Raw genomic sequence first — 14,567 nt, forward strand, 5'->3', positions numbered from 1 at the left:
ACAATGATAACAGCATTCAAGCCATTGCCAAATGAGTAGGCCTACTGCTGATGTATTTTTTATGCAAATGATAAATCAAATTCTTCAGTCCTGAGTCTTGAACACTTTTCTAGATTGGATTAGACTAGATTCAACCTTATTGTCATTGCACAAGTAAGGACAACCAGTAAAACAAAACTGATTTGATAAAGCTTTGTAAATGTTGTAAATATAAGAGTAGTGTATACATATGAACAATTTGAATGTGCATTATGTAAATAGTTGTTAAAAACTGATAAATGCATAGCAGATAATCACGAGCAGTTGAACAAGGTGTGGGAATGCATAAGCCTTGGATTCCTCTCACTCCTTTTCGGACATAGACACTACATATACTACATTTATTTTATACATATTGTTTATGACACGTTATAATTATCAGTGTTTTGTGTTATGTGTATTTGTATAATGTGTCATACTTGCTTTTCTTATTTATTTATTTTTTTGTTCGAAATGAAGACAACATTAAAAATGAATGACAACCAGCTGACCAGTAGTACAATCATTAAAACAGTGATTTTCTTCATAGCAGCGCTTAAAAAACATAATTTTTTTGCAGTTTTTCTCAGATGTAAGGAGCTTCTCTTTTCTGCTTAAATTCAAATTGAACTCGTCGGGGTCAAGAAGATGTTTTTGTTTCAACACTAAACTAGAAAGAGGAACTGAAGATGAAGCAAGACGTCTGAAAGGCTAACTTCAGGTCAGAGGTTTCGAAACACAGTGAAAACAAGAGGGTCAGACTCTTAGGCCACCACTTAATACTTCATGTTTTTCTTAATATACAAACTCATAGACATGTAGTTTAAATGTGCTTGTGGCTATATGGAGGTATTGGGTGGAGGGGAACAGTCTGATATAAAGTGAGGTCAGATCTATCTATCTATCTATCTATCTATCTATCTATCTATCTATCTATCTATCTATCTATCTATCTATCTATCTATCTATCTATCTATCTATCTATCTATCTATCTATCTATCTATCTATCTATCTATCTATCTATCTATCTATCTATCTATCTATCTATCTGTCCGTCCGTCCGTCCGTCCGTCTGTCCGTCTGTCTATCTGTCTATCTGTCTGTCTGTCTGTCTGTCTGTCTGTCTGTCTGTCTGTGCTGGTGCTCCTACACCGTGCTGAAGCTCACCTCTTCCAACCGGGCCAGGGCCAAGGAAGTATGTGGAGCATGGAGCGCTGGGAGAACACACTAGTGTGTGTGTGTATGCAGGGGTGTAGCACCAAATTCTGGGCCCCTATACAAAAAGTCCTGATGGGCCCCCTGAAAGGCGGTCTTACAATACACACGGCCACTTATCTACTCAGCTAACCAGACTTGTATTGCTTCATTTACATGTAAGCCTCTTTCTATGAAACTTTTTCTAATACGTGCAAACACAAACAAACACACATACACCACACACCGCACAGACACACACACTGCGCACACACACACACACACACACACACACACACACACACACACACACACACACACACACACACACACACACACACACACACACACACACACACACACACACACACACACACACACACACACACAGAGTAGTTAGTAGTATTCAAGTGTCTTTTGAGTGCCCTCAAAAAAGTGCTATATAAACATATCAATTATTATTATTGGTGACACATTGTTTAAACGCATGTAAAGGCATCGGTCCAAAAGTTTATTTTATCTACTTAACAGATACACACACACACACACACACACACACACACACACACACACACACACACACACACACACACACACACTCTACTTAACAGATGGACAAAAAACATGAAAACAGGAACATTTGGTTTTGGGTTGAATCTACCAAGTCATCCACCAAGCAGAAGTATTTCTACATATCTGTACATCTCCATGACTCAGCTGATAGAGTTACAGATAATGCTGCAACAGGTTGTTCTCACTAAGGGAGTTGTTTTGTTTGTATGATGGATGTATATATGACTATACAAAAAGTCCTGATGGGCCCCCTGAAAGGCGGTCTTACAATACACACGGCTCTCTGAGCCAGACAACTCCACAATATTTCATCTGATGAATGACCAAATCATTACTTTTAGCAGTGTTTCTCCCAGAAAATGTCTTAATGAAGGTGGTCACTGGCCAGTGTCACAGGAGGCGCGGCGCAGTGCGGCGCGGCAAAAATGTTGGGGGTATTTTGCTCAAAGATGCCAATGCGCACTATAAAAATAAACAACTGTTAATTTGAATACGAAAATACAACACACACTGACCTTACAGTTTTGTATGGCCATCACTCTCATGCATTCATCAGACTTTTCTCTGCGCTGTCTGAGCTGAAAGATAGGTTGTGTTGCCACAGTGATATGGAGTCTTAACCTTCCTCTCGTGTTAGGGTCGCCACCGACCCGTTTTGGTTTTCAAATGCATAAAAGAACCACTTACATTTTGTTTATTGCATCAAGATTTCTTGACTTTGTCAGGAACCTCTATTTCAACAAAATAAAAAAAATAAAAAACTGTGATGTCTTTTACTGTGACATCACAGTAATATTTACAAAGTAAGTTTTTTTTTAAGCCTATATTTCTCTTTCTGTGATGTAACGAGAAAGAGAAATATAGGGTTAAAAAAACACTCTTTCTGCCTTTTCTCAGGCTAAGATGAACCGATTTGATTTTTTTTTGCACATTTATACTACATAGGATCTCAGAATTCAATACACCTTCATATTCAAACCGGTGAAGTAGGCCTTTAATTATAAAATGCTCTGGTGGAAATTATAACACTTGTGGTGTTAGGGTCGTTTTCGACCCGGTTATAGAACAAGATGTAAAAAACAATAACTAGAGCCAAAACTGAAATCATAAGTGCACTGTCAGCCAACACAATGACAGTCAGCTCCTCTCCCAACCATGTGAGCTCTGGGGGGGTTCTCATTTTGACTTTTTTTGCCCTCATACCTGCATAAAAGCAAAACAAACAGAAGGGCATATCCAGACATGTGAGGTCAATTCAGTATAGAGTTGGTGACTTGCAGAGTGCACATCTCCTATTTGCAGTATTCAAAAATGAGGAGATATACAGTGAGCCATGTTCTGGATCATATTTTTGGTGAAAATGGCCACCTGATTCTAAAAATAAGAGGTGTCAGGTCTGCCGAAGCACTAAGGACAGAAAGATAAACGGATTGTGCTTTACCTGCAATAAATATCTCTGCAAAGAACACTACAAGTGTTGCTTTTTGTCACACATCTGAACATACAACCAAACATATGCACACAGAGACTTTTACTCTGTTTTTTGTACTAGTTTTGGAGCTAGTAATTGATTTCGATTGGTTTGATTTGTTGATTGGTTGTTGTTTATTTGACCTTACAAATCTATATTTTGTGTTGTGACTTGTTCTGGTTTTCATTGTGTGTTTGTATAATGCTGAAATAAAAGTTTTTTTGCTCTTTTCTGAAATAAATATTTATGGGTCGTAATTAATAACTAATTAATAATTAGTAACACCATAGATGTTAAAAAGGTCAATAATATTAATATGAAAAAATAAATAAAACAAATTTTGTTAAGAAATGTGTTCTCATACCCCTCAGTAATAATCAGGTAACACAACAACCAAATATTTATATATATGATTCTCTTAAGGTTAATTTTACCATTTTCTAATCTGAAATTGAGGCGCATACTGACAAAAAAAAGGCCCAACCGCCTACACCAAACATATTAAAAACAATATTTTCATGGATAAGGAAGCCTAACAAGGTAACCAAGAGACGAGAAACAAACTGGATGATAGATAATTGTTTTTAGTGTTTTTTACAGCTGATTTCAGACACGGGTCGAAACCGACCCGCTAACACCATGGATGGTAGCAGAAAGTTAACACAGGAGGAAGGTTAAACTGTTCTAGCTTTGCCAGCACTTATTTCTGTACAGCTAAATATCCCCATAGAAACATTGCTGCGTTTATTTTCGCCACCAGTTCAATTCATTGTCGGCTTGCTCCTGCTTATTCTCCCGCACACATGCCTTAGTCATGCGCAGGCCCCTGATCTCCTTGCAAGGTTCAGGGGAGAAAAAAGCCAGTCAATTATTTCTTTTTTTGGAATGGCATTGTTCAGGGCCTTCGAAGATTGGGGCTCCACATTTAAGTTAAGTAAAAAAAAAATTGTTTTACTTTTCTTTTTTTTTTTTTGATGGTCCCCCTCTGCCTTGGGACCCCCCACGACTGTTGCACTTTCCCCCGCAGCCCGTCGGCCCTGTGTGTACGGAGTGGGAGCAATGGGAGAACACACTAGCCTTTGAGGGACAAACGTACTTCAACACGATACAAATGCCTAATGTGTGTTGTCACAAGACACATTTAAAACAACTGAATTACAAAAAGGATTTATTTCAGTGTTTGAACTTCCTTAATCAACTTTCAGTATGACTCTCTTTGTGATTCGAATAAAAACATGTCCATATAAGGGCTTGGAGCAACTCTTAGGCGTGGTTAACTTCTTTATAAAAACGTCCTCTTATCCGACTTCATTCACTGCAGCAGCAACTTGCTCCCACCACTGAGACATAAAGAAGTCCGACCTCCAACAAACAAGGTTAAAGATGCATGTTTTTAATCAAACAATGAATAACATATACACTTGTCCTTTTTCTTTCTTTCTTTCTTTCTTTCTTTCTTTCTTTCTTTCTTTCTTTCTTTCTTTCTTTCTTTCTTTCTTTCTATCTTTCTTTCTTTCTTTCTTTCTTTCTTTCTTTCTTTCTTTCTTTCTTTCTTTCTTTCTTTCTTTCTTTCTTTCTTGTTTTTTTTTTTGTAAATACAAATAATTATACAAAAAAAAGGGTAATTGAAGTGTGTTTTTTTATACACATTTTTGATATGATAGTTTTGTTGTTAAATACTTCAACCTGTTTTTTAGATGGCTGTGTGCTGGATGGCTGTGATGCTGGCTCTCTTCCTTTGGACTCCAGACACCGTGGACTCTTTCACACTGAACACACTCGCTATAATTGAAAATCGCATCGTAGGAACGTAAGACGACTTCGGTTTCATTCACTGAATACATTTATTTATTATTTATTACATCACCTGTCCTTGTCTTGCACCAAATGTTTTGTGCCAAATGTCTGTGCCTTGTTTTTACGATTTTTATAAATAATAGCACCTTTAAGTGCTCTGAGGAACTTTCAGCTTGTGTTAATTATTGCACCCCTATGGAGAAAAACGGTAGTGTACCCATGACAGAGGCATTAAGAACAACTATATACAAATAAAAAATGTTGCACTGATGGTGTTGTTTGCTGTAACATGTAATTTATGATGATCAGAGGAAAATGAGACTGTTTCAGAAATATGTTAAAGTTCCTTGTAGCACCTTTAACTTGTTTTTTTAATGTATAGTGCACCTTCAGCTGGCACTCCCAATTTATTCGTATAGGTGACTGTACAATGAAAATAATAGCTATATTTTCTTATATTGACTAATGGGGGTCATCCCTATGTTCCCAGAGCCCTATTTTCCTGAAATTGGCAATTAGGTTCAGGCATCACAGCTGCGTGGTTAGGGTTAGAGTAAGGGGACAGGGAGAGGTTAGAATAGGAGTGAGACAGACAGACAGACAGACAATTCTCTATTATATAGTTAGATTACTTAGAAATGTGGGAACATAGGGGAAATAAGGAAATGATCACAGACATGATTTTTAAAACCCAATATTTTGTGTGTTTATTCCTCAGCTATGGAACAAGGGGCATGTTCAGTGTGGCCGCATGCATGACCAACCCTGATGCTCGCGGACAGAATCTCAACAACATCCTTAACGACGTCATTACCACCGACCTACGGGACAACGTGAGGAATAGCTACAACGCTAACGAGGTGTACACGGGCGGGCGCGTGGTGGCAGCCAAAGTTAGTGCAACCGATCACGCAGAGTTTCGCGTTTTAAACAACCTGTCCCTCTTGACCGGATGCAACGCGAACGACTTTCTGTTTTTCTACGTGTATGCCGCCCCTTGTGTTGAAAGATGTTTGAGCAACGGACACGAGGCCAGCATCCTCACAAGGATAACCGCGATTCGCCGATTCGGTAGTTACGCTGTCGTGTTTTCTAGGACGTTCGTGGCCAACAGTGGTTTCACCAATACAGTGCCAGAGAGGACACAAGGCCTTCTGCGGCTGGGTGGGAGCGTCGGACTAGGGAATATTTACCGCTGTGAAAAGATTGGCCGTTTGGTCACTTGCCAAAGCTGCTCCAACGGTGGGAATGTTGCGGACTATTGCGTGGCCGATTAGTCTGGTAAACTTGCTTTTACAACAAGCCATCGACTTCTGGTTGAGGTCAAAAAAACTCAGACAGAGTGGTTGACGGTAGAAAAAAGGTTTTTGGGACTGCTGTTATTCCACTTGTTCAAAAATCTGTATTGACATATCAAATATATCGGCATTTCCCTTAAAACCTCTGGAAACCTGATATCAAAGTTAAGTGTCTTAAATAAGCTTTTACAAAAAACTCTGATCGAAAAGAAATGTTCATAGATATTATAAAATGTGATAATATAATAATAAAAAAAAAAATAGCTGTGTAGACCGTTTGACAGGTCTGTGTGGGCGTATGTGCATTTGTCTTTACTATAGGTTACTGTGTGTATGGATAACTCCATACTGCTTTAGCAATACCCTCCACAATATCAGTGTGTCTCTGTAGATTTGTCAACTTAAAATGGAATCCACGGCAGTCCCATAAACCCACTGTCTGAGATAGAAAAATTGCCTTGCGCTTAAAATAAGATTTAAAAAATACGCTATGCACTTTTTTTTTATTTTAAACTGTATACCTGTATATCTATCCAAAGCATTCTTCCTTTTTTTGTACCATCAACCATTTTGTACAATCAATTCATAACACTGAAAAACATCTCTTATGTGAAATACATTTTTGGGTTTTATAAAATTTGTTTCCCTATGTATTGATGTTCTACTGTCAAAATTACTTGGAAACTATCAAGCTCAAGCCTCAAAAATGTGACTTTTCTGTTTGGTATGTTACCCGGGTATTTACAGCATTAACACCAATGTACTCTGTGATCCTATGAGTGTCTTTTCTTAATGATTAAAGCTTGGCTAAGCATCACCCAGTGTGTCTGTGTCATCATTTGGGAAACAGTACTATGCGTATAACCAACAGTGGCACGCAAGCTCCCTCTAGTGGTGGACAGAGGAAGATCAGAAATTAATATATATATTGTATAAGTAATACTATTACAATACTACCAAAGTTATGAGTCCACTAAGATCTGCCTTAAAAAGCATTTATTTTGTAAATTTTTTTATCTTTAGCCATTTTCCATGCTTTAATGACAGTGTGGAGAGACAGATATGACATAGGTCAGAGAGGGGAATGACATGCAGAGAATGACCCGGGCTGGATTCTAACCTGGGTCTGCTGTGAAGAGGACTGAGACTCTATGGAGGGGGGGGGGGGGGGGGTGCTCTAACCACTACACCACGAGTGCCCCCATTATTATTTTGGTGTTTGATATCAGCCTGCTAAGTAGTCTTGTTCATGCACACACAAGCTTAACTGTAAAAGCAAGAGAGACGTATGGAAGGATAGTCAAGTTAAGAAGTCGATATAAAATGAACGCTTCAGAAACACTTCAAGCAATGGCTCCAAACGGAAGATAATATTCCCAGCAATATTTGAATTTTAATCTGTCAACATAGGGATATTTGGGATAGCCTAATATACATAATTTTCATAATATATTTAGGGGTTTGTAAAATTAATGCAACACAATGTAAAAACAATAAAAACAGCTGTTATGGAAGGCTGCCTGCAACATGATACAATTAACAGCAAGATCTCAGTGGTTATGTACTGACTTAGGAATTGATTTGAATTTTAGAAAAAAAAGTTATACATTATTCTTGGAGCACAAATAGATTACCATCTTAAGGTACGAACACACTGCACATCGCCGCGCGGCGAGTTTACATAGAAAGTCAATGTATTTCGAGCGCCGCCGCGTGAATCGGCGGCCGGCGGCGAGCGGATCACGCGGCGCGGCCAGGGGCGGCGCGGCGCAGCGCGAATGCTGCGGCCGCCGCAGAAGTTGAAAATATTGAACTTTTCGCCGCCGGCCGCGCCGCGATAGCCAATCAGCGTTGAGCTCCTCCCGACATCACTCGGGTGAGTCTGCTGAGCTACAAGACACGTGAAACCTGGCTGGCGGTGCAGTCGGGAAAGGAGGGATGAAGGGAAAAAAGAAGGAAAAGACAGAGAGAGAGAGAGAGAGAGAGAGAGAGAGAAAGAGAGAGAAAGTTCCAACACATCGATAAAATGTATGACAGCAGTTTAATGAGACACCTTTTAGTAAAAGGAGCAAGGAATAGACTCACATTATAGAAGAGAGAAGGAGAGAAAGCCAGGGAAGATGTACTGCAGATGAGTGAATATGCAGAGACAATAAAAACTAAATACGACAACTGACACTTCCAAACATTTCCCTAAACATCTGAAAATCTGTTTGGGTTTTCTCTACATGTTGATATGCCGGCGTGAATGTGTAGCCTATATGCACGGCCATCGATACATATGTGCGTGTGTGTGTGTGTGTGTGGGCGGGTTGTGTGTGTATGTGTGTGTGGGCGTATGTGTGGGTGTGTTTACGAAGCTTGGGTGGCAGGTGGCGGGGAGAAATGTGTGAGAGGTGCAGTGAGACCAATACAAGGGCCGATGGCAGAGATGATGAAGGCAGAATAGCCTACTTCAGAGACGCTCCCAACAAAAACAAATCAGTGAGGATGACGACGATGATGAGAGAGATGTAAATAGCGGGAAGAAACTGGGCGTGCACATTCAATGAGTCATCGGGCGGCGGCCGGCGGCGGACACAAATGAGCCAAAATGACCACGCGGCGCGGAACCTGCGATTCGCGCGGCCAACCGCCGCACCGCGCTGTGCAGTGTGTTCGCACCTTTACTGTTATCCTTCAATATTTTTGTGCAAACCATTATAAGAAAATCGAAATAAAATAATAATTAAAGAAGATACATTTAAATGAAAAAGAGAAAAAAAAACAAGAAAAAGTTATATACAAACATAGTAGGCCTAAACAATTTATATAGGCCTATAAAAAAGTAAAAAAAAAAAAATATATATAGCCTATATTTTTTTTTAACAATGCCTCATTGAGGTGAGCACTAAATATCATGGCTATCAGTTTATGGTTCAAGCCACTTATCTACTCAGCTAACCAGACTTGTATTGCTTCATTTACATGTAAGCCTCTTTCTATGAAACTTTTTTCTAATAAGTGCAAACACAAACAAACACACAAAAACACACAAAAACACACACACACACACACACACACACACCGCACAAACACACGCACACACACACACACACACACACACACACACACACACACACACACACACACACACACACACACACACACACACACACAGTAGTTAGTAGTATTCAAGTGTCTTTTGAGTGCCCTCAAAAAAGTGCTATATAAACATATCAATTATTATTATTGGTGACACATTGTTTAAACGCATGTAAAGGCATCGGTCCAAAAGTTTATTTTATCTACTTAACAGATACACACACACACACACACACACACACACACACACACACACACACACACACACACACACACACACACACACACACACACACACACACACACACACACACACACACACACACACACACACACACACACACACACACACACTCTACTTAACAGATGGACAAAAAACATGAAAACAGGAACATTTGGTTTTGGGTTGACTCTACCAAGTCATCCACCAAGCAGAAGTATTTCTACATATCCGTACATCTCCATGACTTAGCTGATAGAGTTACAGATAACGCTGCAACAGGTTGTTCTCACTAAGGGAGTTTTTGTTTGTTTGTTGGATGGATGTTGCAATTCAAGGCACAAAAGGCCATTCAAAGTGCTTACAGGGGGATACAATACATCAATATTAGACATTAGACATTGAATTTAAGAGATAATAATGCATCTCGTTCATGCCTTAAACTCCTAGACTCTGTATTTCACTCTGCTTTGAGATTCATTACAGGAGATGCTTATGATACACACCATTGTGTTTTATATGAAAAGGTTGGGTGGTCCTCCCTTAAGGAGAGACGTGATGCACATTGGCATATTTTTATATATAAAGCTCTGACTGGAAAGCTACCACTCTATTTGACAGAAATGCTGCTTATTTCAGATGGGCTTTATCAAACCCGCTCAACTGACATGCTCATGTTATATGTTCCCTATGCCCGGTCTGAGCTTGGTAAAACCGCTTTTAGCCATAGTGCCCCTGACTCCTGGAACAGCCTACAACATACTATTAAAATAAATACACTCATAACTGTTAACCAATTTAAAATTATTATTTTGAATCAGCCCCTCTACACTTGTAACTGTTTTAATTAGGCTATTGTCTCTTTCATTCAATTGATCTGAATGTTTTAAATTGTTGTCTGTGTGTGTGTGTGTGTGTGTGTGTGTGTAAACTTGTTATGTATTCTCATTGTATATTGTGTATCTGTACAAACTTGACGTCATTGTAAAAGAGGGTCACCCCTCAATTGATCTTTCGAGGTTAAATAAAGGAAAATTAAAATTAAATTAAAATCTTGAGTTTAGGGGCACAGGACAATATTGCTGCTGATGCAATCTGTCTGTCGTTGCATTAGCAGGGGAAGTCCAGGTTGAAGTAACAGATAAGCTGATACTAACACAATTCCAAAAGTCCAATACTCTCTGCTTTAACTGTTTTAATTATGCTATTGTCTCTTTCATTCAATTGATCTGAATGTTTTAAATTGTTGTCTGTGTGTGTGTGTGTGTGTGTGTGTGTGTGTCTGTGTAAACTTGTTGTGTATTCTCATTGTATATTGTGTATCTGTACAAACTCGACGTCATTGTAAAAGAGGGTCACCCCTCAATTGATCTTCGAGGTTAAATAAAGGAAAATGAAAATGAAAATGAAAAATTAAAACAATGAAAATACATCAAGATTCACATCCGTGTCTGTTCGGACTGAAGAATCTTTCCCCAAATTTGATCCCATTCTTGTTCACTAAATTGAACTAATCACATGCTATGTGTCTTTCTAACAATGCAACATTCAATTAATCACTTTATCATTTTGTCTATAAAGTGTCCAACATGTATAGAATGTGTATTTTTCAAAATCCCTCATCACAGTTTTCCCTGTTTTAGATGACAATTTTTGACACCCTCAGCAAAAAAAAAAATATATATATATATTCTTCTTAACCTAGTATTCATACAGGTAATTCTTATTGAGACACTATGGCTGACCCTATGTGAGGACCCCCTCTGGAGTGTGGTAACTTGAGAGGGGATATGAGAAAAGACTCATTTCAATGTGCCTGACGCGTTTACTATCACATAAACAAAGAAATTGAGCATATTCCTTCATTTGTCTCTTTACGTCATGTACCACGGTAATATACACACAGTATATAGTAACAATCTGACCTGTGTTAAAGGCCTACTTCACCGGTTTGAATATGAAGGTGTATTGAATTCTGAGATCCTATGTAGTATAAATGTGCGAAAAAAATTGAAATCGGTTCATCCTAGCCTGAGAAAAGGCAGAAAGAGTGTTTTTTTTAACCCTATATTTCTCTTTCTCGTGACATCACAGAAAGAAAAATATAGGGTTAAAAAAAACTTACTTTGTAAATATTACTGTGATGTCTTTTACTGTGACATCACAGTAATATTTACAAAGTAAGTTTTTTTTTAACCCTATATTTTTCTTTCTGTGATGTCACGAGAAAGAGAAATATAGGGTTAAAAAAAACACTCTTTCTGCCTTTTCTCAGGCTAGGATGAACCGATTTCAATTTTTTTCGCACATTTATACTACATAGGATCTCAGAATTCAATACACCTTCATATTCAAACCGGTGAAGTAGGCCTTTAACAGTATATATTTTGTTATCCAGTGTGCTTGTGTTTAAGTGCTTGGATTTTTTTAACTGTAGGCCCCACTCCTTTACCACATGCAATGACATTTCTATACAGTTTTCAATGACACACATTGTTGCTACATTTGAACCTTTATTTATTCAGAAAATGCCATTGAGAGCAAGCTAACACAAACATCTTGTAAAGCTTGTAACTTGAGCCTGAAGTCTTTTTTTAATTATGTTGTATCTAATGTCTAAGGTTCATATTCAACATTTGGTTATATACAGAAGATTAACATATGCTCTTATATGGTCAATTAATATGAAATTGTAAGTTCCTCATAACTTTCTCTCTCTCTCTCTCTCTCTCTCTCTCTCTCTCTCTCTCTCTCTTTGTTTTCTCTCTCTCTCTCTCTTTGGCTCTATCTCTTTATTTCTCTCTCTCTCTCTTTTCTCTTTCTCAATTTAAGAAGGAACACACAAATACTTTTTTTTTAATTCTCCTTTTTGAAAGACATGTTCAAATAAGGGTATGTTTAGGGCTGAGGGGTTTGGCCATAGTCCATGGGTCCTACTGTATAAAATAAACAAGTCATTTCCTTCCCTGTGTATTACCTTCCCTTCACACACTGAAGGCAACAGGAGGATTCTTCAGCATCTCTCAAATATCTTCGTCAAAACCAAAAAAGGTACAGTATATACAATAAAAAGTGCATTTTTAAAAGGATTTGGGCAAATTGAATTATTGCTGCAACTAGTTAATCTGTTGAGGATTGTGGTGAAAAATATCCAGGTTACCTTAAAATAGATTTAATGAGATGAAATGATAGGAAAATGAGAAGCCAATCTTCATTTAGAAGGCTGACTTTTCAATGATTTGGCATTATTTATTTTTAGGGGTCACTACTATGTGTATAACTTATTTTCTGTTAATTTCATACAACTCTATCAAAACAAGAAGAAGATTTTAATGCGTTAATTACTAAATGAAACTGCAAAATAGTAAAACTGGTCAAATTATTTTATTTAGGCTACAAAAACATAATATGTCTCAATCGTAGTTGAATGGCTATTTTTTATAATTTCTGTAGGGTGTAAGGACTAGCGGGTCCAGGTGTTAAGGTGAGTAATTCAACGTTGTTCTCTGCATGTCATTCCCCTCTCTACCCCATGCCCTCTCTGTCTCTCTCCCCCACCCCAAAAAGAAAAAAATCGATGTCCGATTCAATTTTAAATGTTCTCAAAATATATAAATATAAAGTAATATCTGATTCATCCCTTATATATTGTTTGGGGCTGCTGTGGCAAAGTCGGTAGGGCTGTCGACCCTCAACCACAGGGTCGGCGGTTCAATCCCCAGTCTCCCGGCCAAATGTCAAAGTGTCCCTGAGCAAGACACTGAACCTTAATTTGCTCCCAGTAGGTAGCCTGCAATCGGTGTGTGAATGGGAACAGATCTCCATGGAAAAAAGAGTCTCACATCTCAATAGGATTTACCTGTATAAATAAGGTCTTTTAGTTTTTATGCACCAAATCTCTGGAACAAACTCCCAGAAAACTTGAGGTCTGCCGCAACTCTCGGCTCTTTTACATCAAGGCTGAATACTTTTCTGTTTCTATTTTAACCTTAAATTTGTATTTAATGTAAATGTTCTATTTCTATTAATTTGCTTTTAAATGTTTTATTCATTCGCTTTTCTAATGTGTATTATGTATTTTAATCTTGCCCCTGTAAAGCACTTTGAATGGCTTTGTGTCTGAATTGTGCTATGAATAAACTTGCCTTCCCTTGCTAAAAAAAATTAAAAAAATCCCTGACTGTCTGTCTAACTCACAGGATGAAGACCCTCAAGGCTCTGCTTCTCTTGGCTGTAGTCCTCTCTGTTGGTGAGTACCTCTGCAGTTCATCTGTACGCACTGTAGATGTGAATAAATACATCTTCTACTGGAATACTGATCGTTCTGCTTATTGTTTCTTAGACCACTCCGTGACTGCAGGCCGCACCTATACTCATCTCGTTAAAGGTGAGTACAACTTGACAAAAGCAGTTCATCTGTACTAGGGGTGTAACGGAACACAAAAGTCACGGTTCGGTATGTACCTCGGTTTTGAAGTCACGGTTCGGTTCTGTACAGTACAGTTCTCAATTAAGAGGAAAAATGCAAATAAAAAAAAACTGCGAGCAGCATTGCAGCCTGTAGGTATTTTTCAGTATAGAAAAGAAAATAATGCTGCAAACAACCAACGTCTCCAATAAATAAAATACTTCTCAAATAAAAGTGCAAGTTCTGCAACGCAAACAAAACACACCTGTACATTTGCCATATTTACGTCATCACAGTTCAGTTACGGTACGGGCTGTGTGGTTCGGTACGAATATGTGTATTTGTTACACCCCTGCGCACTGTGGTTATGCACAAACATATCTTCTACATGGTGTACGAACAGTATTCTGACTGCTACTTGCTTGTTGTGCTTAGACACCGTTTCTACTGTCGAGTTGAGAAAGAGGGCAGTCTGGCAGTTCAGAAACATTTTGCTGTGCTTC

The 14,567-nt window shown here is 38.4% G+C and overlaps 1 protein-coding gene across 1 annotated transcript; it reads left to right on the forward strand.

Annotated features, from left to right (window-relative positions):
- Positions 1–4,586: 4,586 nt before the first annotated feature.
- Positions 4,587–7,078, forward strand: LOC307252125 (uncharacterized protein). The gene is made up of 3 exons (XM_080029702.1): positions 4,587–4,633; positions 4,955–5,067; positions 5,773–7,078. Exons 2-3 carry the CDS (start codon positions 4,955–4,957, stop codon positions 6,329–6,331), a joined length of 672 nt encoding a protein of 223 aa, XP_079885828.1. The 5' UTR covers positions 4,587–4,633; the 3' UTR covers positions 6,332–7,078.
- Positions 7,079–14,567: the final 7,489 nt, after the last annotated feature.

The sequence above is a fragment of the Ammodytes marinus genome (genome assembly GCF_949987685.1).
Source record: "Ammodytes marinus genome assembly, chromosome: 6".
NCBI classification, from domain to species: Eukaryota; Metazoa; Chordata; class Actinopteri; order Uranoscopiformes; family Ammodytidae; genus Ammodytes; species Ammodytes marinus.

Coding starts and splice junctions, on each gene's coding strand:
- LOC307252125 (XM_080029702.1), top strand. CDS start 4,955: ATGGCTGTGTGCTGGATGGCTGTGATGCTGGCTCTCTTCCTTTGGACT. Junction 5,068..5,772: donor GAAAATCGCATCGTAGGAAC/GTAAGACGACTT, acceptor TTTATTCCTCAG/CTATGGAACAAGGGGCATGT.